This window comes from Scyliorhinus torazame, chromosome 31, assembly GCF_047496885.1.
Source record: "Scyliorhinus torazame isolate Kashiwa2021f chromosome 31, sScyTor2.1, whole genome shotgun sequence".
Taxonomy (NCBI): domain Eukaryota; kingdom Metazoa; phylum Chordata; class Chondrichthyes; order Carcharhiniformes; family Scyliorhinidae; genus Scyliorhinus; species Scyliorhinus torazame.
The window spans coordinates 29,879,637-29,903,758 of record NC_092737.1 but is presented as its reverse complement, the minus strand read 5'-3'; the positions used below and the strand labels follow the sequence as shown (position 1 = coordinate 29,903,758).

Here is a 24,122-nt window from a genome sequence, read left to right as displayed (position 1 = left end):
ATTAGGCCCATGTGATTTGTGAGCCTTTAATCTTATTAATTTCCACAACACCATTTTCTAATCTAACACTGATCTCCCTCAGTTCCGGCCTTTCACTGGTCCACTGTTTCCCTCAGATTTATGGCAGGTTTTTGTGCCCTGGTCTATGAAGACAGAACCTAAGTAAATGTTTCTGCTGTTCTTTTATTCCCCATCATAAATTCCCCAGCTTCTATGTTTCTCGTCACTGGTCGGTGTGACTTCAGGATATAAACATGGAAAGAGAGGATATTATAATTAGTTGTTGGAGGGTCTAACATTGGGGTGCATAGTCTCGAAATTAGGGCTAGACCATTCGGCAGAGATTTTCGGAAGAATGTCTTCACGCAAAGTGTTGTCGAGGTTTGAACCTCACTCGAATAAACCCGAGTTTATTCAACCTCTCATCGTAGGTAATGCCCTCCATACTGGGCAACATCCTGGTAAATCTGTCCTGCACCCTCTAAAAATCTTCCACATCCTTCTGGTGGTGTGGCGACCAGAATTGAACACTATACTCCAAGTGTGGCCTCACTAAGGTTCTGTACAGCTGCAACACGTCTTGCCAATTTTTATACTCAATGCCCCGGCCAATGAAGGACAGCATGCATTCTGCCTTCTTGACTACCTTCTCCACCCGTGTTGCCCCTTTCAGTGACCTGTGGACTTGTACACCTAGATCTCTCTGACTGTCAATACTCTTGAGGGTTCTACCATTCACTGTATATTCCCGAACTGTATTAAATCTTCCAACACATTACCACACATATGTCCGGATTAAACTCCATCTGCCACCTCTCCGCCCAAGTCTCCAACCGATATAAATCCTGCTGTATCCTCTGACAGTCCTCATCGCTATCCGCAATTCCATCAACCGATGTGTCGTCCGCAAACTTACTAATTAGACCAGTTACATTTTGCTCCAAATAATTTATATATACTACAAACAGCAAGCGTCCCAGCACTGAACTCGGGTGAATGTGCTAAATTGGGGGAAGGCTAATTATGACAATATTAGGCAGGAACTGAAGAACCTAGATTGGGGGCGAATGTTTGAGGGTAAATCAACATCTGACATGTGGGAGGCTTTCAAATGTCAGTTGAAAGGAAATCAGGACCGGCATGTTCCTGTGCGGAAGAAGGATAAATACCGCAAATTTCGGGAACCTTGGATAACGAGAGATGTTGTAGACCCCGTCAAAAAGAAAAAGGAGGCATTTGTGAGGGCTGGAAGGCTGGGGACAGACGAAGCCTGTGTGGAATATAAGGAAAATAGGAACGGACTTAAGCAAGGAGTCAAGGGGGCTAGAAGGGGTCACGAAAAGTCATTGGCAAATAGGGTTAAGGAAAACCCCAAGGCTTTTTACACATACATAAAAAGCAAGAGGTTAGCCAGGGAAAGGGTTGGCACACTGAAGGATAGGCAAGGGAATCTATGTGTTGAGCCAGAGGAGATGGGCGAGATACTAAATTAATACTTTGCATCAGTATTCACCAAAGAGAAGGAATTGGTGGATGTTGAGTCTGGAGAAGGGTCTGTAGATAGCCTTGGTCACATTGAGATCCAAAAAGACGGGGTGTTGGGCGTCTTGAAAAATATTAAGGTAGATAAGTTCCCAGGGCCCGATGGGATCTACCCCAGAATACTGAAGGAGGCTCGGAAGGCTGAGGCTTTGACAGAAATCTTAGGATCCTCGCTGTCTTCAGTTGATGTCCCGGAGGACTGGAGAATAGCCAATGTTGTTCCTTTGTTTAAGAAGGGTAGCAAGGATAATCCAGGGAACTACAGGCCGATGAGCCTTATGTCAGTGGTAGGGTAATTACGAGAGCTAATTCTTCGAGACAGGATCTACTCCCATTTGGAAGCAAATGGACGTATTAGTGAGAGGTAGCATGGTATTGTGAAGGGGAGGTCATGTCTCACTAACTTGGTAGAGTTTTTCTAAGAGGTCACAAAGGTAATTAACAGGTAGGGCAGTGGATGTTGTCTATATGGACTTCAGTAAGGCCTTTGACAAGGTCCCTCATGGTAGTCTGGTACAAAACGTGAAGTAACACGGGATCAGGGGTGAGTTGGCAAGATGGATACAGAACTGGCTAAGTCATAGAAAGCAGAGAGTAGTAATTTTCTAATTGGAGGGCTGTGACTAGTGGCATTCCGCAGGGATCAGTGCTGGGACCTTTGCTGTTCGTTGTCTATATAAATGATTTGGAGGAAAATGTAACTTCTGATTTGTAATTTTGCAGACGACACATCGGGTGTTGGAATTGCGGATAACGCCGAGGACTGTCAGAGGATAGAGCAGGATTTAGATTGTTTGGAGACTTGGGCGGAGAGATGGCAGATGGGGTTTAATCTGGACAAATGTGAGGAAATGCATTTTGGAAGGTCTAATGCAGTTAGAGAATATGCAGTCAATGGTAGAACCCTCAAGAGTATTGAAAGTCAGAGAGATCTAGGTGTACAGGTCCATAGGTCACTGAAAGGGGGAACACAGGTGGCGAAGGAAGTCAGGAAGACATACGGCATGAGTCCCTTCGTTGGCCGGGGCATTAAGTATAAGAACATAAGAACATAAGAACTAGGAGCAGGAGTAGGCCATCTGGCCCCTCGAGCCTTCTCCGCCATTCAATGAGATCATGGCTGATCTTTTGTGGACTAAGCTCCACTTTCCGTCCCGAATATCAGAACCCTTAATCCCATTATTCTTCAAAAAACTATCTATCTTTATCTTAAAAACATTTAATGAAGGAGCCTCTACTGCTTCACTGGGCAATGAATTCCATAGATTCACAACATTTTGGGTGAAGAAGTTCCTCCTAAACTCAGTCCTAAGTCTACTTCCCCTTATTTTGAGGCTATGCCCCATAATTCTGCTTTCGCCTTCTGCTTTCGCCCGCCAGTGGAAACAATGAGTCCTCATCTATCTTATCTATTTCCTTCATAATTTTTCTGACTCTATAAGATCCCCCCTCATCCTTCTAAATTTAAACGAGTACAGTCCCAGTCTACTCAACCTCTCCTCGTAATTCAACCCTTTCAGCTCCGGGATTAACCTGGTGAATCTCCTCTGCACACCCTCCAGCGCCAGTACGTCCTTTTACAAGTAAGGAGACCAAAACTGAACACAATGCTCCAGGTGTGGCCTCACTAACACCTTATACAATTGCAGCATAACTTCCCGAGTCTTAAACGCCATCTCTCTAGCAATGAAGGACAAAATTCCATGCGCCTTCTTAATCACCTGTTTCACCTGTAAACCAACTTTTTGCGACTCATGCACTAGCACACCCAAGTCTCTTTGCGCAGCAGCATGTTTTAATAATTTATCATTTAAATAAGAATCGCTTTTGCTGCTACTCCTACCAAAATGGATAACCTCACTTTTGTCAACATTGTATTCGATCTGCCAGACTCTAGCCAATTCACTTAGCCTATCCAAATCCTTCTGCAGACTTCCATTATCCTCTGCACTTTTTGCATTACCACTCATCTTAGTGTCGTCTGCAAACCTGGACACATTGCCTTGGTCCTCAACTCCAAATCATCTGTGTAAATTGTGAACAATTGTGGGCGAACACTGATCCCTGAGGGACACCACTAGCTACTGATTGCCTAACCAGAGAAACACCCATTAATCCCCACTCTTTTCTTTCTATTAATTAATCAATCCTCTATCCATGCTACTACTTTCCCCTTAATGCCATGCATCTGTATCTTATGCAGCAAACCTTTGTCTGGCATCTTGTCAAAAGCGTTCTGGAAATCCAGATGTACCACATCCATTGGCTCCCCGTTGCCTACCGCACTGGTAATGTCCTCAAAAAATTCTATTAAATTAGTTAGGCCCGACCTGCCCTTTATGAACCCATGCTGCGTCTGCCCAATGGGACAGTTTCCATCAGATGCCTCTCTATTTCTTCCTTAATGATAGATTCCAGCATCTTCCCTACTACCGAAGTTAAGCTCACTGGCCTATAATTAACAGCTTTCTGCCTACCTCCTTTTTTAAATAGTGGTGTCACGTTTGCTAATTTCCAATCCGTCGGGACCACCCCAGAGTCTAGTGAATTGTTGTAAATTATCACTAGTGCATTTGCAATTTCCCTAGCCATCTCTATTAGCACTCGGGAATGCATTCTTTCAGGGCCAGGAGACGTGTCTACCTTTAGTCACATTAGGTTTCCCATCACTCCCTCCTTAGTGATAATCCTATCAAGGATTGGAAGCGTGAACGTTTAGCTAACATTTTCCCTTTAATTTCGACCATATTCTATTTTCCTCCTCTTGATCATGTTTTTGCATTATTTTCCTGAATTCTAAAATTGGCTCATCCTCATGCTTTCTGCTTTCCAGGCAGTGTGTGAGCCGTGGTTGAGCCGTGGATGAGCCACCTTCCCTCTTTTATCTTATTTCCAGACAGAAATGAATAATTGTTGTAGTTCTTGCAGGTGTTCTTCAAAGGCAAAACATTACTTACCCACCGTCAAACAATTATTTCAAGTTCACCAATATATCCTTATTAATTTGGGCCTCCTGCCCTTATATTCCCCTTTATTAAGATTCAGGTCCCTAGATTCGGATTCAACGAAGTCACCATCGAACTTTATAAAGCATTACGTCATATTCTGTTCCCACATCCTCAAGTGACCAGGCAAATTCATTTATCCCTTATCATTGCACAGAACACAGCCTTGCCTGTTGTTGGTGATTTGACGTGGGAAAAAAATAACTGAGGTATTAGTTTGGTTTCTCTTATGTGTGTGTACATTAACAGTACGAAGTCTTACAACACCAGGTTAAAGTCCAACAGGTGTGTTTCGATGTCACTAGCTTTCAGAGCGCTGCTCCTTCCTCAGGTGAATGAAGAGGTATGTTCCAGAAACACATATATAGACAAATTCAAAGATGCCAAACAATGCTAGGAATGCGACCATTAGCAGGTGATTAAATCTTTACAGATCCAGAGATGGGGTAACCCCAGGTTAAAGAGGTGTGAATTGCATCAAGCCAGGACAGTTGGTAGGATTTTGCAGGCCAGATGGTGGGGGATGAATGTAATGCGACATGAATCCCAGGTCCCGGTTGAGGCCGCACTCATGTGTGCGGAACTTGGCTATAAGTTTCAGCTCGGCGATTCTGCGTTGTCGCGCGTCCTGAAGGCCGCCTTGGAGAACGCTTACCCGGAGGTCAGAGGCTGAATGCCCTTGACTGCTGAAGTGTTCCCCGACTGGAAGGGAACATTCCTGCCTGGTGATTGTTGCGCGATGTCCGTTCATTCGTTGTCGCAGCGTCTGCATGGTCTCGCCAATGTACCACGCTTCGGGACATCCTTTCCTGCAGCGTATGAGGTAGACAACGTTATGGGGATAGGGTGGAAGTGTGTCCTTCTGCACTGTAAATTCTCCACATCATGTGTACATTAAAGTCACCCTTGATTATATTCGTACCCTTATTGGATGCTTATCTGATTTCTTGATTTCCAGCCTCCACCACTGTTTGTTGGCATATTAACTACCTTTACTCACTCTTCGTATTTCATATATCATGCAATATAGATTCCACACATGGTTTTACGAGGCAGTATCCAATCTCAATACTGGACTGATTTCCTTTATTACGAACACTGCTCCCCCACTTCCTTACAGTTGTCTCTCTCCATCCGAAATACTGAATACCTCAGTTGCTCACCTCCCATAGTCGGCAACTCTGAAGCCATGTCTCTGTAATTGCAGCCTTATCAGAACCGTTTATATATATACGCACTGTTAAATCATCTACCTTATTGTGAATGTTTCACGCATTAAGTGAGAGTGTTAATAGATTCATATCACTCACACATATTACCTGGAATATGACAACATAAATGAAATAACAATTCTAATGCATCCGTTTTCTATCATATTGTGTGCAAAGGTAGCATAGTGGTCAACACAATTGCTTCACAGCTCCAGGGACCCAGATTCGATTCCTGGCTTGGGTCAGTCTGTGCGGAGTCTGCATGTTCTCCCCGTGTGTGCGTGGGTTTTCTCCGGGTGCTCCGGTTTCCTCCCACAGTTCAAAGATGTGCAGGTTAGGTGGATTGGCCATGCTAAATTGCCCTTAGTGTCCAAAATTGCCCTTAGTGTTGGTTGGGGTTAGTGGGTTATGGGGATAGGGTGGAAGTGTGGGCTTGGGGTAGGGTGCTCTTTCCAAGAGCCGGTGCAGACTCGATGGGCCGTATGGCCTCCTTCTGCACTGTAAATTCTATGAAAGCATGGGCCAGGCACGCACTGAGCGGTTGGATCTGGTTAAAAATGATATTAGATCATTGTTTCTAAGAGAGAGACAAATTTGGACTGATCTGAGTCAGCTATCTCAATATCAGTAGGTTGGTAATTAAAGATGATAATTCTGCTTAAAAGTCATGACACCGGTCATCTCTTTGAAGAACTCTCAGATTACGTCCTGGGAGTTGATCATTAATTTAGCCAGATTTAAACACATTCAGTGCCCATAAGTCATGGCGGTTTAATTCCATCAAATGCCGTGCAGGACACACACAGTTGATAAAGTATGACTGGTCTCCTCGGTCGCAAATAATGTCTCTCTTTTAATGGCAGACGTTCTGGTGACAATAACGCATAATTGGAACAGCTGAAAGGCAGTGTGTGACAGACTCCATCCGCCCCCTTTTGATAAGGCTGCATTTGAAAGAGTTTGCTTTTCAGCTCGAGGCTGGACTCGCTCGATGCATCCGGTAGAATTTCCTCATTTTGGTCCTGTGGTCAGCGGTCACCTCATCACACCCGCGCACTTACCTCGGGGGTGAGCAGCGAGATCCGCCTGCCTACTCTGGGGCAACTGAGTGAGCCTCGCTCTCCACACTGCAAGAAAGTACTGATACAGGATTGTTATGAATATTGTTTTCGGTCTTTTCACGCGAATAATGGGATGGAATTGCAAAAGTGTAACCTGCACTGAAATGATACGGAACTGGGACAGATAGTTTGGAACTGCCGCCTCACAGCGCCAGGGACCTGGGTTCGTTTCAGAACTTGGGTGACCATTAGTTTGGAATTTGCACTTTCTCCACGTGTGCGGCTGCTCCGGGTTCTCCCACAGTCCCAGATATCTGCAGGTCAGGTTGAGTTGGGATGAGTGGATCTAGGTCGTGTAATCCTTCAGAGGGTCAGTGCAGATTCGATGGGCAGAATGGTCTCCTTCTGCACTACATGTATTCTGTGACTCTCAATCCTTCAAAATCATGAGAATGGCTCGAGGGACTGAAATCGCTCATTTCCACTCGCCTAAATCTATGATTTTACTTTTCAGGTAACCAGGAGAGGGGGAGTTGATCTGAAGGTTGTTCGGAATGAAGTACATCCGCCTTTTCCAGGTCTTCTGTAAGTGATTATAACATATGAGCGTTATATTTTTAACAGCGTCATTGACCGCCAATCTGCGATCAACTATTCACAGTCCAACAAGGGTTGATAACCAAAGAGGTTCGGAAACATATGTATCACATTACACTGTGCTATGGAGTAAATATTGCAGCATCTGGAAATGTGAAATAAAAGCCAAAATGATGAGCTGGTATGTTCTCATCTTTCGAAAGTGTAATGAACATTTTGTCAGATCGAAGATCTTGGATTTCCAGCATTGGCTCTGACACTCCGGACCACGATGCTCAATTGTAATCAGCCCCAGATCACTTTCAGCTGATCAATTGGAGATGAAAAAGGAACCGCACATTCACAATTTAAACCATCTCGAACATTTCAGCGTCAGAATCTGACATGATTTTGGATTAATGTCGCTGATACCCACATTAACATAATGGGCACTCCTACTGAATGGATTGAATTGCAATTGTAACTGTCATATATGTAGTTTCCCGACAGGAGCAGGTCGGAGACTGGCTTCCCGTCACAAATGTTCAAGCTCTTGCTCTCTAAAGCCCATAAGATATATGATCTCGGCTGCATTAGATGGGAGCAGCGAAATAGGCCCAAGGCAGCATCGGCATGGGAAAGCTGGCAGTATATGCCGTAAAAAATGATGGTGACAGGAATAACTGAGACAAGGAAAATGAGGGAACGGACAATTAATGGAGCTCGAAAAAGCGTTGAGAGGTGGGTATCACACCAGATGAGGGTTGGACCGATGGAAGAGGATTGTAATGGAGAGGGGAGGAGGTCATTCCAGGGTGGGTGAAACGGCGGGTTTCGGTCCAGACAGTGATAAAGCATTGGACAGGGGTGGGATGCAAATAGCGGTTCGTTCTGTTTAGTGAGGGGTTCGGTTCGGGCAGACGGGTGCGGACGTGGAAGTGGCGGTTTAGTCCTGGAGACGGGGGTGTCAGACTATTGGGATAGTGAGAAGTGGCGGTTCAGTCCTGGAGACGGGGGAGTCAGACTGTGGGGACAGGGAAGGAGGGAAGTGGCGTTGCGCGGAGTCGGACAGTCCCTGAGCGGAATCCATCTTGGAGGCAGCAGGAAATTTCAGGACGAATATTAGACTGCGATGGGGTTGCGTCCGGGGGGGTGGGGGTTGTTTCCTGGGTTAGGATCAGCACGGCAGATGGAGTAAGTATCGTTGTGGAGGGTGTAGTCAGTTAGGGAGACGTTGCATAGTTGCGGAGTTGGTTGGGACCGAGAAGCAGGGTGGAGTGACGATCAGCGAAGCTCGGGTGGGGTGGATGGGTAGTTTGGGGAGAGGAGGCAGACAGACAGAGTGGCGCGGAACAGACCTCGGGTGGAGATCGGACCAGAGCAGGGGCATTCGGACTGGTGCGATGTGATTCTTCGAACTGGTGGTGACGCAGACGGGAGAGGATTGCAATAAAACCAGGAAGGGGAGGTAGAGTAGGAAGGAGTGATCGATCATTATGGGTGCTTGTTGAAACCATGCGGTGGTGTCTCACCGGAGTGGTGGGGTCGAAAGGGGTATTGGGGGCAGCACGGTGGCGCAGTGGTTAGCACTGCTGTCTCACGGCGCAGTGGTTAGCACTGCTGTCTCACGGCGCCGAGGTCCCAAGTTCGATCCCGGCCCTGGGTCACTGTCCGTGTGGAGTTTGCACACTCTCCTCGTATTTGCGTGAGTTTCACCCTCACACTCAAAGATGTGCAGGTTAGGTTGATTGGCTACACTAAATTGCCCCTTATTTGGGACAAAAGTGGGTACTCTAAATTTATATTTAAAAGAAAGGGGTATTGGAGGTATTACTGTAGGACAAAGCGGCCCATAGAGACAGGGTGTTAGTCCTGGTGTGAGTCTCAGTACAAGGGTGGTTAATCAGATTGGAGGTGTCAATCGATATGGAGGGTCCAGTCCGGGATGGTGCAGTCAGTGTGAGAGGAGGGGTCTTTCACAGAGGAGGTGACAGTCTGTGAGGAAGACTAAGCACGAGAAAACGGGTCAGTCTGGAGGGGGATTCAGTCTGAGAGGAGGGGTCAATCTGATAGAACGTGGACAATTTGAGCGGAGGAGTCAGTGAGAGAGGAGTGGTCAGTGTCAGAGCAGGGGTCAATGTGAGAGGAGGGGTCACTGTGAGAGGAGGGGTCAATGTAAGAGGGAGGTCAGTGTGAGGGGAGGGGTCAATGGGAGAGGAGGGGTCACTGTGATGGAAGTGGTCAGTCTGAGAGGAGGAGTCAGTGTGATAGAACGAGAGAGTGTAAGAGGAGGGGGTCAGTGTGAAGGGGAGGGTCAGCGTGAGAGGAGGGGTCATTGTGAGGGGAGGGGTCAGTGTGAAGGGGTGGGTCAGCGTGAGAGGAGGTGTCATTGTGAGGGAAAGGGTCAGTTTGAGAGGCGGGGTCAGTGTGAGGGGAAGGGTCAGTGTGAGGTGAGTGGTCAATGGGAGAGGAGGGGTCACTGTGAGGGAAGGGGTCAGTCTGAGAGGGGGAGTCAGTGTGAAGGGGAGGGTCAAATTGAGAGGAGGGGCCATTGTGAGGGGAGGGGTCAGTGTGAGATGAGGGGGTCAGTGTGAGAGGAAGGGTCAGTGTGAGGTGAGTGGTCAGTGTGAGAGGGGGATCAGAGTGAGAGGAGGGATCAGTAAGGGAAAAGGGTCAATGTGAGGGGGGTGCCACTGAGAGGAGCGATTCATGTGAGAGGCGGGGTCAGTGTGAGTGGAGGTGTCAGTGTGAGGTGAGGGGTCTATGTGAGGGGAGGGGTCAGACTGAGAGGAGGGGTCGGTGTGAGGGGAAGAGTCAGTACGAGAGGAGGGGTCAGTGTGAGGGGTGTGGTCTGTGTGAGAAGAGGGATCAGTGTGAGGGGAGGGGTCAGTGCGAGAGGTGGGGTCAGTGTGAGGGGAGGGGTCAATCTGAGGGGAGCTGTCAGTGTGAGAGGAGGGGTCTGTGTGAGAGGAGGTTTCAATATGAGAGGAGGGGTCACTGGGGTTTCAGCGGGAGCGGAGTGCAGAGGCTGCTGGTGGGTGAGTATTGAAGTTTAAAATAACTTACCTTGCAGGAGCATCTCTTGGAGTTTCAGCGGCAGCAGAGTGCGGGGGCTGCTGGTGGGTGAGTATTTAAGTAAACACTTACCTGGTCCCGTTTCTGTTCCTCTTTGCTGTTGTATTTCAAAAAAAAAAAATTTAAGGCGGGAACAGGAAGTTCGTCCCGCGGACTTCTGGGAAGTCCCTCACCAATAGATTCTGGTGGAGAGGAAACCCGAGACACTACACGTGTAGCGTCTCCCACCCGCCCTCCTCCTCTAACCTAATAATAAAACCCATTGGTGTGAGGTAAGTACCATATTGTATTATTATTTTTTTTTTTAAAAATTGTTGTTAGCCAGATCTTGGTAGAAAGTTAGAGGGATGGCAGGGAAGGGAGTGCAATGTTCCTCCTGCAGGATGTTTGAGGTGAGGGATGCCGTTAGTGGTCCTGCTGATTTTACCTGCAGGAATTGCTGCCATCTCCAGATCCTCCAAGTCCGAGTTAGGGAACTGGAGCTGGAGTTGGAAGAACCTCGGATCATTCGGGAGGCAGAGGGGGTCATAGACAGCAGCTTCAGGGAATTAGTTACACCAAAGATTGGAGATAGATGGGTAACTGCAAGAGGGACTTGGAAGAAGCAGTCAGTGCAGGGATCCCCTGCGGTCGTTCCCCTGAGAAACAAGTATACCGCTTTGGATACTTGTGGGGGGGGACTTACCAGGGGTAAGCTATGGGGTACGGGCCTCTGGCACGGAGTCTGTCTCTATTGCTCAGAAGGGAAGGGGGGAGAGAAGCAGAGCATTAGTAATTGGGGACTCTATAGTCAGGGGCACAGATAGGAGATTTTGTGGGAGCGTGAGAGACTCACGTTTGGTATGTTGCCTCCCAGGTGCAAGGTTACGTGATGTCTCGGATCGTGTTTTCCGGGTCCTTTAAGGGGGAGGGGAAGCAGCCCCAAGTCGTGGTCCACATTGGCACTAACGAGATAGGTAGGAATGGGGACAAGGATGTCAGGCAGGCTTTCAGGGAGCTAGGATGGAAGCTCAGAAATAGAACAAACAGAGTTGTTATCTCTGGGTTGTTGCCCGTGCCACGTGATAGTGAGATGAGGAATAGGGAGAGAGAGCAATTAAACACGTGGCTACAGGGATGGTGCAGGCGGGAGGGATTCAAATTTGTGGATAACTGGGGCTCTTTCTGGGGAAGGTTGGACCTCTACACACAGGATGATCTACATCTGAACCTGAGGGGCACAAATATCCTGGGGGGGAGATTTCTTAGTGCTTTTTTTTTGGGGGGGGGGGGGGGAGGTTAAACCAATGCAGCAGGGGCATGGGAACCTGGATTGTAGTTTTAGGGTACAGGAGAATGAGAGTATAGAGGTCAGGAGCACAGATTTGACGTCGCAGGAGGGGGCCAGTGTTCAGGTAGGTGGTTTGAAGTGTGTCTACTTCAATGCCAGGAGTATACGAAATAAGGTAGGGCAACTGGCAGCATGGGTTGGTACCTGGGACTTCGATGTTGTGGCCATTTCGGAGACATGGATAGAGCAGGGACAGGAATGGATGTTGCAGGTTCCGGGGTTTAGGTGTTTTAGTAAGCTCAGAGAAGGAGGCAAAAGAGGGGGAGGTGTGGCGCTGCTAGTCAAGAGCGGTATTACGGTGGTGGAGAGAATGCTGGATGGGGACTCATCTTCCGAGGTAGTATGGGCTGAGGTTAGAAACAGGAAAGGAGGGGTCACCCTGTTGGGAGTTTTCTATAGGCCTCCAAATAGTTCTAGGGAAGTAGAGGAAAGGATGGCGAAGATGATTCTGGATAAGAGCGAAAGTAACAGGGTAGTTATTGTGGGAGACTTTAACTTTCCAAATATTGACTGGAAAAGATATAGTTCGAGTACATTAGATGGGTCGTTTTTTGTACAGTGTGTGCAGGAGGATTTCCTGACAATATGTTGACAGGCCAACAAGAGGCGAGGCCACGTTGGATTTGGTTTTGGGTAATGAACCTGGCCAGGTGTTGGATTTGGAGGTAGTAGAGCACTTTGGGGACAGTGAGCACAATTCGGTGACGTTTACATTTGTGATGGAAAGGGATAATTATACACCGCAGGGCAAGAGTTTTAGCTGGGGGAAGGGCAATTATGATGCCATTAGACGTGACTTGGGGGGGGGGGGGGGGATAAGGTGGAGAAGTAGGCTGCAAGTGTTGGGCACACTAGATAAGTGGAGCTTGTTCAAGGATCAGCAACTGCGTGTTCTTGATAAGTACGTACCGGTCAAGCAGGGAGGAAGGCGTAGAGCGATGGAACCGTGGTTTACCAAAGAAGTGGAATCTCTTGTGAAGAGGAATAAGGAGGCCTATGTGAAGATGAGGTGTGAAGTTTCTGTTGGGGCGATGGATAGTTACAAGGTAGCGAGGAAGGATCTAAAGAGAGAGCTAAGACGAGCAAGGAGGGGACATGAGAAGTATTTGGCAGGTCGGATCAAGGAAAACCCAAAAGCTTTCTCTCGGTATGTCAGGAACAAGCGAATGACTAGGGTAAGAGGAGGACCAGTCAAGGACAGGGATAGAAAGTTGTGTGCGGGGTCTGAAGAGATAGGCGAGATAATAAATGATTATTTTTCGTCAGTATTCACTCAGGAACAAGATAATGTTGTGGAGGAGAATGCTGAGACCCAGGCCATTAGAATAGATGGCATTGAGGTACGTAGGGAAGAGGTGTTGGCAATTCTGGACAGGCTGCAAATAGATAAGTCCCCGGGGCCTGATGGGATTTATCCTAGGATTCTCTGGGAGGCCAGGGAAGAGATTGCTGGACCTTTGGCTTTGATTTTTATGTCATCATTGGCTACAGGAATAGTGCCAGAGGACTGGGGGATAGCAAATGTGGTCCTGTTGTTCAAAAAGGGGAGCAGAGACAACCCCGGCAACTATAGACCGGTGAGCCTCACGTCTGTAGTGGGTAAAGTCTTGGAGGGGATTATAAGAGACAAGATTTATAATCATCTAGATAGGAATAATATGATCAGGGATAGTCAGCATGGCTTTGCGAAGGGTAGGTCATGCCTCACAAACCTTATCGAGTTCTTTGAGAGGGTGACTGAACAGGTAGACGAGGGTAGAGCAGTTGATGTGGTGTATATGGATTTCAGTAAAGCGTTTGATAAGGTTCCCCACGGTAGGCTATTGCAGAAAATACGGAGGCTGGGGATGAGGGTGATTTAGAGATGTGGATCAGAAATTGGCTAGCTGAAAGAAGACAGAGGGTGGTGGTTGATGGGAAATGTTTAGAATGGAGTTCAGTTACAAGTGGCGTACCACAAGGATCTGTTCTGGGGCCGTTGCTGTTTGTCATTTTTATGAATGACCTAGAGGAAGGCGCAGAAGTGTGGGTGAGTAAATTTGCAGACGACACTAAAGTCGGTGGTGTTGTCGGCAGTGTGGAAGGATGTGGCAGGTTACAGAGGGACATAGATAAGCTGCAGAGCTGGGCTGAAATGTGGCAAATGGAGTTTAATGTAGAGAAGTGTGAGGTGATTCACTTTGGAAGGAATAACAGGAATGCGGAATATTTGGCTACTGGTAAAGTTCTTGGAAGTGTGGATGAGCAGAGGGATCTAGGTCTCCATGTACATAGATCCCTGAAAGTTGCCACCCAGGTCGATAGGGTTGTGAAGAAGGCCTATAGAGTGTTGGCCTTTATTGGTAGAGGGATTGAGTTCCGGAGTCAGGAGGTCATGTTGCAGCTGTACAAAACTCTGGTACGGCCGCATTTGGAGTATTGTGTACAGTTCTGGTCACCGCATTATAGGAAGGACGTGGAGGCTTTGGAGCGGGTGCAGAGGAGATTTACCAGGATGTTGCCTGGTATGGAGGGAAAATCTTATGAGGAAAGGCTGATGGACTTGAGGTTGTTTTCGTTGGAGAGAAGAAGGTTGAGAGGACACTTAATAGAGGCATACAAAATGATCAGGGGTTTAGATAGGGTGGAGAGTGAGAGCCTTCTCCCGCGGATTGAAATGGATGGCACGAGGGGACATAGCTTTAAACTGAGGGGTAATACATATAGGACAGAGGTCAGAGATAGGTTCTTTACGCAAAGAGTGGTAAGGCCGTGGAATGCCCTACCGGCAACAGTAGTGAACTCGCCAACATTGAGGGCATTTAAACATTTTTTGGATAAGCATATGGATGATAATGGCATACTGTAGGTTAGATGGCTTTTGTTTCGATGCAACATCGTGGGCCGAAGGGCCTGTACTGCTCTGTATCGTTCTATGTTCTATAATAGGAGGGGTCAGTGTGAGAGGAGGGGTCAGTCTGAGAGGAGGTGACAGTATGAGAGGAGGAATCAGTCTGAGAGGAGGGTTCAGTGTGAGGGGAGGGGAAAGAGTGGGGAGTGGAGTCAGTTTGTGGTGAGGGACCAGTGTGAGGGGAAGGCCCAGTCTGAGAGGAGGGGGTCAGTTTGAGTGGAGGGGTCAGTGTGAGAGTAGCAGTCAGTGTGATGGCAGGTGTCAGTGTGAGGGAAGAGGTCTGTCTAAGAGCAGGGGTCAGTGTGAGAGTAGGCGTCAGTGAGAGAGTAAGGGTCTGAGTGAGAAGAGTGATCAGTGTGAGGGGACGGGTCAGTGTGAGAGGACGTGTCAGTGTTAGATGGGGGTCAGTGTCACAGGAGGGGTCAGTCTGGGAGGAAGAGTCAGTGTGAGAGGACGGGTCAATATGCGGGGAGGGGGCAGTGTGAGAGGAGGGGTCAGTGAGGGAGGAGAGGTCAGTGTGAGGGGAGGGGTCAGTGTGAGGGTAGCGGTCAGTGTGAGAGGAAGCGTCAGTGTGAGAGGAGGGGTCAATGTGAGAGGAGGGGTCAATCTGAGAGAACGTGGTCAGTGTGAGAGGAGTGGTCAATGTGAGAGGGGGGGTCAGTGTGAGAGGAGGGATCAGTGTGAGGGGATGAGTCAGTCTGAGGGGAGCTGCTAGTGTGAGGGGTCTTTGTGAGACGAGGGGTCTGTGGGAGAGGAAGGGTCAGTTTGAGACGAGGGGTTATTGTGAGTGGAGGGGGTCAGTGTGAGGGGAGGTGTCAGTCTGTGGGGCGGGGAAAGTGTGAGAGAAGAAGCCAGTGTGACGGGTGGGGTTCGTGTGAGAGGAGTGATGAGTGTGAGGGGAGGGATCCTTGTGAGAGGAGAGGTCTGTGTGGGGAAGGGTCAGTGTGAGAGGACGGGTCAAGGAGAGGGGAAGCTTCTGTGTGAAGACAGTGGTCAGTGTGAGAGGAGGGGTCAGTGTGAGTGGAAGGGTCAGTGTGAGAGGAGTGGTCAGTGTGAGGGGTGGGGTCAGAGTGAGGGGAAGGGTCAGTGTGAGAGGACGGGTCAAGGAGAGGGGAAGCTTCTGTGTGAAGACAGTGGTCAGTGTGAGAGGAGGGGTCAGTGTGAGTGGAGCGGTCAGTGTGAGAGGAGTGGTCAGTGTGAGGGGTGGGGTCAGAGTGAATGGGTGGATCACTGAGAGGATTTGTCAGTTTGAGAGGCGTGGTCAGTGTGAGGGGCGAGGCCCGTCTGAGAGGTTGGGTCAGTGTGACGGGAGGGTTCAGTTTGAGAGGAGGGGGTCAGTCTGAGAGGAGGCGTCAGTGTGAGAAGAGTGGTGAGTGTGACGGCTGTGCTCAGTGTGAGAGGAGGGATCAGGGTGATGGGAGGCGTCAATGTGAGAGGAGGGGTCAGTGTGAGGGGAGGGGTCCACCTGAGGGGAAGGATCTGCGTATGGAGAGGGGTCAGTGTGAGGGGAAGGGTCAGTGTGTGGGGAGGGATCAGCGTGAGGAGAGGGATGACTGTGGGAGGAAGGGTGAGTGTGAGAGGAGGGATCAGTGTGAGGGGAAGGATCCGTGTGAGGAGAGGGGTCAGTGTGAGGGGAGTGGACTGTCTGAGAGGAGGGGTCAGTCTGAGGGGAGGGTCAGTGTGAGACGAGTAGTCAGTGTGAAGGGAAGGAGCCGTGTGAGGGGAGGGTTCAGTCTGAGGGGAGGGTTCAGTCTGAGGGGAGGGGTCTGTCTGAGAGTCGGGGTCAGTGTGAGGGGAGGGGTCAGTGTGAGAGGAGTGGTCAGTGCGAGGGGCGGGGTCCGCCTGAAAGATAGGGTCAGTGTAAGGGGAGGGGTCCACCTGAGGGGAAGGATCTGCGTATGGAGAGGGGTCAGTGTGAGAGGACAGGTCAGTGTGACGGGAGGGGTCTGTGTGAGAGGAGGGGTCAGTCTGAGAGGAGGGGTGAGTGTGACGGGAGGGGTCTGTGTGAGAGGAGGGGTCAGTCTGAGAGGAGGTGTCCGTGTGAGGAGGTGTACATCTGAGAGGAGGGGTGAGTGTGAGAGGAGGGGTCAGTGTGAGGGGGGGGTCAATCTGAGGGGATGGATCTGCGTGAGGAGAGGGGTCAGTGTTAGAGGACAGGTCAGTGTGACGGGAGGTGCCAGTGCGAGGGGAGTGGTGAGTTTGAGAGGTGTGGTCAGTGTGAGGAGAAGAGTCCGTGTGTGGGGAGGGGTCTGTGTCAGGTGATGAGTCTGTCTGAGCGGATGGGTCAGTGTGACGGGAGGGGTCACTGGGAGAGGACGGGCCAGTCTGAGAGAAGGTGTCAGTGTGAGGGGAGTGGTCAGTGTGAGGGGTGGGATCCATTTGAGGGGATGGGACAGCGTGAGGGGTGGGGTCAGTGTGAGAGGAGAGGTCAGTGTGAAGGGACGTGTAAGTCTGAGAGGAGGGGTCAGTGTGAGCAGAGGGGTCATTGTGAGGGGAGGTGTCAGTGTGAACCTTAGAACCTTAGTTAGGCCACACTTGGAGTATAGTGTTCAATTCTGGTCGCCACACTACCAGAAGGATGTGGAGGCTTTAGAGAGGGTGCAGAAGAGATTTACCAGAATGTTGCCTGGTATGGAGGGCATAAGATATGAGGAGCGATTGAATAAACTCGGTTTGTTCTCACTGGAACGAAGGAGGTTGAGGGGCGACCTGATAGAGGTATACAAAATTATGAGGGGCATAGACAGAGTGGATAGTCAGAGGCTTTTCCCCAGGGTAGAGGGGTCAATTACTAGGGGGCATAGGTTTAAGGTGAGAGGGGCAAAGTTTAGTGTAGATGTACGAGGCAAGTTTTTTACGCAGAGGGTAGTGGGTGCCTGGAACTCACTACCGGAGGAGGTAGTGGAAGCAGGGACGATAGGGACATTTAAGGGGCATCTTGACAAATATATGAATAGGATGGGAATAGAAGGATACGGACCCAGGAAGTGTAGAAGATTGTAGTTTAGTCGGGCAGTATGGTCGGCACAGGCTTGGAGGGCCGAAGGGCCTGTTCCTGTGCTGTACATTTCTTTGTTCTTTGTTTGTTTGTGAGGCGTCTTTGTGAGAGGAGAGGGTCTGTTTGAGAGAAAGGGTCAGTGTGAGAGGAGGGGTCAGTGTGAGGGGTGGGTCAGTGTGAGGGGAGTGGTCAGTGTGAGAGGAGAGGTCAGTGTGAGAGGGGGGTCAGTGTGAGAGGAGGGTTTACTCTGGGAGGAAGGGTGAGTGTGAGAGAAAGGAGCAGTGTGAAGGGAAGTATCCGTGTGAGGGGAGGGGTCACTGTGAGGGGAGGGGTCTGTCAGAGAGGAGGGGTCAGTGTGAGGGGCGGGGCTCGTCTGACAATTTGGGTCAGTGTGACGGGAGGGGTCAGTGTGAGAGGAGGAGTCAGTCTGGAGGAGGTGTCAGTGTGAGGGGGGTCAACCTGAGAGGAGTGGTCAGTGTGAGAGGAGGGGTCAGTGTGACGGGGGTGTTAATCTGAGAGGAGGGGTCAGTGTGAGTGGAGGGGTCAGTGTGAGGGGAGTGGTCATTGTAAGGGAGGGGTCTGTGTGAGGTGATGAGTCTGTCCCAGAGGAGGGGTCAGTGTGAGGTGAGGGGTCTGTGTGAGGTGATGAGTCTGTCCCAGAGGAGGGGTCAGTGTGAGGTGAGGGGTCTGTGTGAGAGGACGGGTCAATATAAGAGGAGGTGTCAGTGTGGGGGGAATGGTCAGTGTGAGGGGAGGGGTCAATCTGAGGGGATGGGCACTGTGAGAGGAGAGGTCAGCATGGGGGAGGCGTCAATGTGAGGGGAGGGGTCAGTTGAGAGGAAGGGTCAGTGTGAGAGGAGGGGTCAGTGTGAGGGGAGAGGTCAGTTTGAGAGGTGGGGTCAGTGAGGGAGGAGAGGTCAGTGGGAGGGCAGGGGTCAGTGTGACGTCAGTCGTCAGTGTGAGGGCAGCGGGCGGAGTGAGAGTAAGTGTCAGTGTGCGAGGAGGGGTCAGTGTGAGAGGAGGGGACCATCTGAGAGAACATCGGCAGTTTGAGCGGAGGTGTCAGTGAGAGATGAGTGGTCAATGTGAGAGGAGGGGTTATTGTGAGGGGAGGGTTCAGTGTGAGGTGAGCTGCCAGTGTTAGGGGTCTTTGTGGGAGGATGGGTCTGTGTCAGAGGAAGGGTCAGTGTGAGAGGAGGGGACATTGTGAGAGGAGGGGCCAGTGTGATGGGAGGCGTCAGTATGAGGGGTGGGAAAATTGTGTAGGGAGGGGTCTGTGTGAGGGGAGGGACCAATGTGAGAAGAGAGGCCAATGTGACGGGAGGTGTCAGTGTGAGAGGCGTGGTGAGAGTAGGGGGAGGGGTCTGTCTGAGAGGAGGGGTCAATGTGGGAGATGGGTCAGTGTGAGGGGAGGTGTCCGTGTGAGTGGAGGTGTAAGTGTGAGGGCAGAGGTCAGTGTGGTGGGAGGGGTTACTGTGTGTGGAGGGGTCAGTGTGAGAAGATCAGTGAGTGTGGGGGTGGGGTCAGTCTTGGAGGAGGGGTGAGTAAGAGAGGAGTTGTCAGTGTGAGGCTGGGTTCAGTCGGAGAGCAGCGGTTGGGTTGGGAGGTGGGGTAAGGGCGAGGGGAAGTTCCTCCTGAGGGGAGTGGTCAGTGTTTGAGGAGGGGTCAGTGTGAGGTGACGGGTCAGTGTGTGAGGAGCGGTCAGTGTGAGAGGAGGGCACAGACCGGTAGAGGGGCTCGGGGTGAGGGGAGTGGTCAGTGTGAGAGGAGGCATCAGTTGAGAGGAGTGGTCAGTGTGAGAAGAGGTGTCAGTGTGAGGCGAGAGGTCAGTGTGAAAGGAGGGGCCAGTGTGAGGGCAGAGGTCAGTGTGGTGGGAGGTGTCACTGTGAGTGGAGGGGTCAACGTGAGGGGATGGGTCAATGTGAGGGAAGGGGTCAGTCTGAGAGCCAGGGTCAGTGTGATATGAGTGACCTGTGTGACGGGAACGATCCGTGTGAGGGGAGGGGTCAGTGCGAGGGGAGATGTCTGTCTGAGGGGAGATGTCTGTCTGAGGGGAGATGTCTGTCTGAGGGGAGATGTCTGTCTGAGGGGAGATGTCTGTCTGAGGGGAGATGTCTGTCTGAGGGGAGGGGTCAGTGTAAGAGGAGGGGTCAGTGAGAGGGAAGGGGTCAGTGAGAGGGGAGGGATCAGTGTGAGGGGAGGTGTCCGTCGGAGAGGAAGGGTCAATGTGAGGGGAGGGGTCAGTGTGAGAGCAGGGGTCAGTGTGAGAGCAGGGGTCAGTGTGAGGGGAGGGGAGAGTTTGAGATGAGGGGTCAGTGTGAGTGGAGGAGTCAGTGTGAGAGGAGGGGTCAGTGTGAGAGGAGAGATCAGTGTGAGAAGAGGGGTCAGGGCGAGGGGAAGTTTCCATGTGAAGGCAGTGGTCAGTGTGAGAGGAGGGGGTTGGTGTGAGAGGAGGGGGTTGGTGTGCGTGGAGGGGTCAGTGAGAGAGGAGGGGTCACTGAGAGAGGAGGGGTCAGTGTGAGAGGAGTGGTCAGTGTGAGAGGAGTGGTCTGTGTGACGGGCGGGGTCCGCCTGAGAGATAGGGTCAGTGTAAGGGGAGGGGTCCACCTGAGGGGAAGGATCTGCGTGTGGAGAGGGGTCAGTGTGAGAGGACAGGTCAGTGTGACGGGAGGGGTTTGTGTGAGAGGAGGGGTGAGTGTGAGAGGAGGGGTCAGTGTGAGGGGGGGGTCAATCTGAGAGGACGTGTCAGTGTGAGAGGAGGTGTGAGTCTGAGGGGAGTGGTCAGTGTAAGGGGCGGGGTCCATCTGAGGGGATGGATCTGCGTGAGGAGAGGGGTCAGTGTTAGAGGACAGGTCAGTGTGACGGGAGGTGCCAGTGCGAGGGGAGTGGTGAGTGTGAGAGGTGTGGTCAGTGTGAGGAGAAGAGTCCGTGTGTGGGGAGGGGTCTGTGTCAGGTGATGAGTCTGTCTGAGCGGATGGGTCAGTGTGAGGGGAGATGTCACTGTGATGGGAGTAGTCAGTGAGAGGGGCGGGGTCCGTCTGAGAGGTTGTGTCAGTGTGACAGAAGGGGGTCAGTGTGTGAGGAGGGGTCAGTCTGAGAGGAGGTGTTAGTGTGAGGGGGGTCAGTGTGAGAGGAGAGGTCAGTGTGAGAGGAGGGGTCAGTGCGAGGGGGGCGTTAATCTGAGGGGAGGGGTCAGTGTGAGGGGAGGGGTCAGTGCGAGAGGAGGGGTCAGTGTGAGGGGAGTGGTCAGTGTGAGAGGAGGGGTCAGTGTGAGCAGAGTGGTCAGTGTAAGGGGAGGGGTCCATCTGAGGAGATGAATCTGCGTGAGGGGAGGGGTCAGTGTGAGAGGAGAGGTCAGTGTGACGGGAGGTGTCAGTGCGACGGGGGGGTCAGTGTGAGAGGTGTGTTCAGTGTAAGGGGAAGGGTCCCTGTGAGGAGAGGGGTCAGTGTGAGGGGATTCGTCTGTCTGAGAGGAGGGGTCAGTCTGATGGGAGGTGTCAGTATGAGAGGAGGTGTCAGTGTGAGGGGAGTGGGCAGTCTGAGGGGAGTAGTCCATCTGAGGGGATGGGTCAGCGTGAGGGGAGGGGTCAGTGTGATGGGAGGTGTCAGTCTGAGAGGAGGAGTCAGTCTGAGAGGAGCCGCCAGTGTGAGGAGAGGGGTCAGTGTGAGGGGAGATGTCAATGTGAGGGGTCTTTGTGAGAGGAGGGGGTCTGTGTGAGAGAAGGGGTCAGTGTGAAGGGAGGGGTCAGTGTGAGAAGAGAGCTGAGTGTGACGATTGGGGCCAGTGTGAGAGGAGAAGTCAATGCGAGAGGTGGGGTCAGTGTGAGGTGAGGTGTCACTGTGAAGGCAGAGGTCAGTGTGACGGGAGGGGTCACTGTGAGTGGAGGGGTCAGCGTGAGGGGAGGGGTCAGTGTTAGGGGAGGGGTCAGTGTTAGGGGAGGGGTCAATGTGAGGGATGTGGTCAGTGTGAGAGGAGGTGTCAGTGTGAGAGGAGGTGTCAGTGTGAGAGGAGGTGTCAGTGTGAGAGGAGGTGTCAGTGTGAGAGGAGGTGTCAGTGTGAGAGGAGGTGTCAGTGTGAGAGGAGGTGTCAGTGTGAGAGGAGGTGTCAGTGTGAGAGGAGGTGTCAGTGTGAGAGGAGGTGTCAGTGTGAGAGGAGGTGTCAGTGTGAGAGGAGGTGTCAGTGTGAGAGGAGGTGTCAGTGTGAGAGGAGGTGTCAGTGTGAGAGGAGGTGTCAGTGTGAGAGGAGGTGTCAGTGTGAGAGGAGGTGTCAGTGTGAGAGGAGGTGTCAGTGTGAGAGGAGGTGTCAGTGTGAGAGGAGGTGTCAGTGTGAGAGGAGGTGTCAGTGTGAGAGGAGGGGTCAGTGTGAGAGGAGGGGTCAGTGTGAGAGGAGGGGTCAGTGTGAGAGGAGGGGTCAGTTTGTGAGGAGCGGTCAGTGTGAGAGGCGGGTCAGTGTGAGAGGAGGGATCAGTGTGGGAGGAATGGTGAGTGTGAGAGGAGGGATCACTGTGAGGGGAAGGATCCGTATGAGGGGGCGGTCAGTGTGAGCGGAGGTAACTGTCTGAGATGAGGGGTCAGTCTGAGAGGAGGGGTCAGTGTGAGAGGAGTAGTCAGTGTGAGGGGAAGGATCCGTGTGAGGGGAAGGATCCGTGTGAGGGGAAGGATCCGTGTGAGGGGAGGGGTCAGTGTGAGGGGAGGGGCCACTGAGAGGCAAGGAGTCCGTGTGAGGAGATGGGTCAGTTTGAGAGGAGTGGTCAGTGTGAGGGGCGGGGTCCGTCTGAGAGGTTGGGTCACTGCGATGGGAGGGGTCAGTGTGTGAGAAGGGGTCAGTGTGAGAGGAGGTGTCAGTGTGATGGGGTTAATATGAGAGGAGGGGTCAGTGTGAGAGGAGGAGTCAGTGTGAGAGGAGGGGTCAGTGTGAGCGCAGTGGTCAGTGAAAGCGGAGAGGTCCATCTGAGGGGATGAACCTGCGTGAGGGGAGGGGTCAGTGTGGGGGAGGGGGTCAGTGTGAGGGGATGAGTCTGTCTGAGAGGAGGGGTCAGTGTGAGGGGAGGGGACAGTGTGAGAAGACGGCTCAAAGTGAGAGCCATCTCCCGCGGATGGAAATGTCTGGCACGAGGGGACATAGCTTTAAACTGAGGGGTAATACATATAGGACAGAGGTCAGAGGTAGGGTCTTTACGCAAAGAGTAGTGAGGCCGTGGAATGCCCTACCTGCTACAGTAGTGAACTCGCCAACGTTGAGGGCATTTAAACGTTTATTGGATAAACATATGAATGATAATGGCATAGTGTAGGTTAGATGGCTTTTGTTTCGGTGCAACATCGTGGGCCGAAGGGCCTGTACTGCGCTGTAGCGTTCTATGTTCTATGTAATGTGAGGGGACTGGTCACTGTGAAGGGGGGGGTCCGTCTGAGAGGATGGGTCAGTGTGACGGGAGGGGTCACTGGGAGAGGACGGGCCAGTCTGAGAGAAGGTGTCAGTGTGAGGGGAGGGGTCAGTGTGAGGGGAGGGATCCATCTGAGGGTATGGGTCAGCGTGAGGGGAGGGGTCAGTGTGAGAGGAGAGGTCAGTGTGACGGGACGTGTCAGCCTGAGAGGAGGGGTCAGTGTGAGCAGAGGGGTCAGTATGAGGGGAGGTGTCAGTGTGAGGCGTTTTTGAGAGAGGAGAGGGTCTGTTTGAGAGAAAGGGTCAGTGTGAGAGGAGGGGTCAGTGTGAGGGGATGAGTCCGTGTCAGGGGAGGGGTCTGTGTGAGGTGAGGGGTCTGTGTGAGGTGATGAGTCTGTCCCAGAGGAGGGGTCAGTGTGAGTTGAGGGGTCAATCTCAGGGGATGGGCACTGTGAGAGGAGGGGTCAGCATGGGGGAGGGGTCAATGTGAGGGGAGGGGTCAGTTGAGAGGAAGGGTCAGTGTGAGAGGAGGGGTCAGTGTGAGGGGAGAGGTCCGTTTGAGAGGTGGGGTCAGTGAGGGAGGAGAGGTCAGTGGGAGGGCAGGGGTCAGTGTGACATCAGGGGTCAGTGTGAGGGCAGCGGGCGGTGTGAGAGGAAGTGTCAGTGTGCGAGGAGGGGTCAGTGTGAGAGGAGGGGTCAGTGTGAGAGGAGGGGTCAGTGTGAGAGGAGGGGTTATTGTGAGCGGAGGGTTCAGTGTGAGGTGAGCTGCCAGTGTTAGGGGTCTTTGTGGGAGGACGGGTCTGTGTCAGAGGAAGGGTCAGTGTGAGGGGAGGGACCAATGTGAGAAGAGAGGCCAGTGTGACGGGAGGTGTCAGTGTGAGAGGCGTGGTGAGAGTAGGGGAGGGGTCTGTCTGAGAGGAGGGGTCATCGTGAGAGGATGGGTCAGTGTGACGGGAGGCGTCAGTGCGAGAGGAGAGGTCAGTGTGAGAGGAGGGGTCAGTCTGAGGGGAACGATCCGTGTGAGGGGAGGGGTCAGTGTGAGAAGAGC

General features: G+C 51.6%; 1 protein-coding gene across 8 annotated transcripts in view; it reads left to right on the top strand.

The window, feature by feature from the left end:
* The window catches only part of LOC140404773 (Fc receptor-like protein 2), a 246,320-nt gene that overhangs the window by 12,753 nt on the left and 209,445 nt on the right, over positions 1 to 24,122 (top strand). For 6 of the 8 annotated variants that reach the window (XM_072493503.1, XM_072493498.1, XM_072493499.1 and 3 more), the window contains one exon: positions 7,334 to 7,404. In XM_072493503.1, coding sequence (XP_072349604.1) covers positions 7,374 to 7,404 — 31 coding nt within the window. In that variant the 5' untranslated portion in view covers positions 7,334 to 7,373. Of the gene's footprint in view, positions 1 to 7,333; positions 7,405 to 7,807; positions 8,137 to 24,122 lie in introns of those variants that run through there. The other 2 variants (XM_072493505.1, XM_072493501.1) reach the window with 1 other exon arrangement.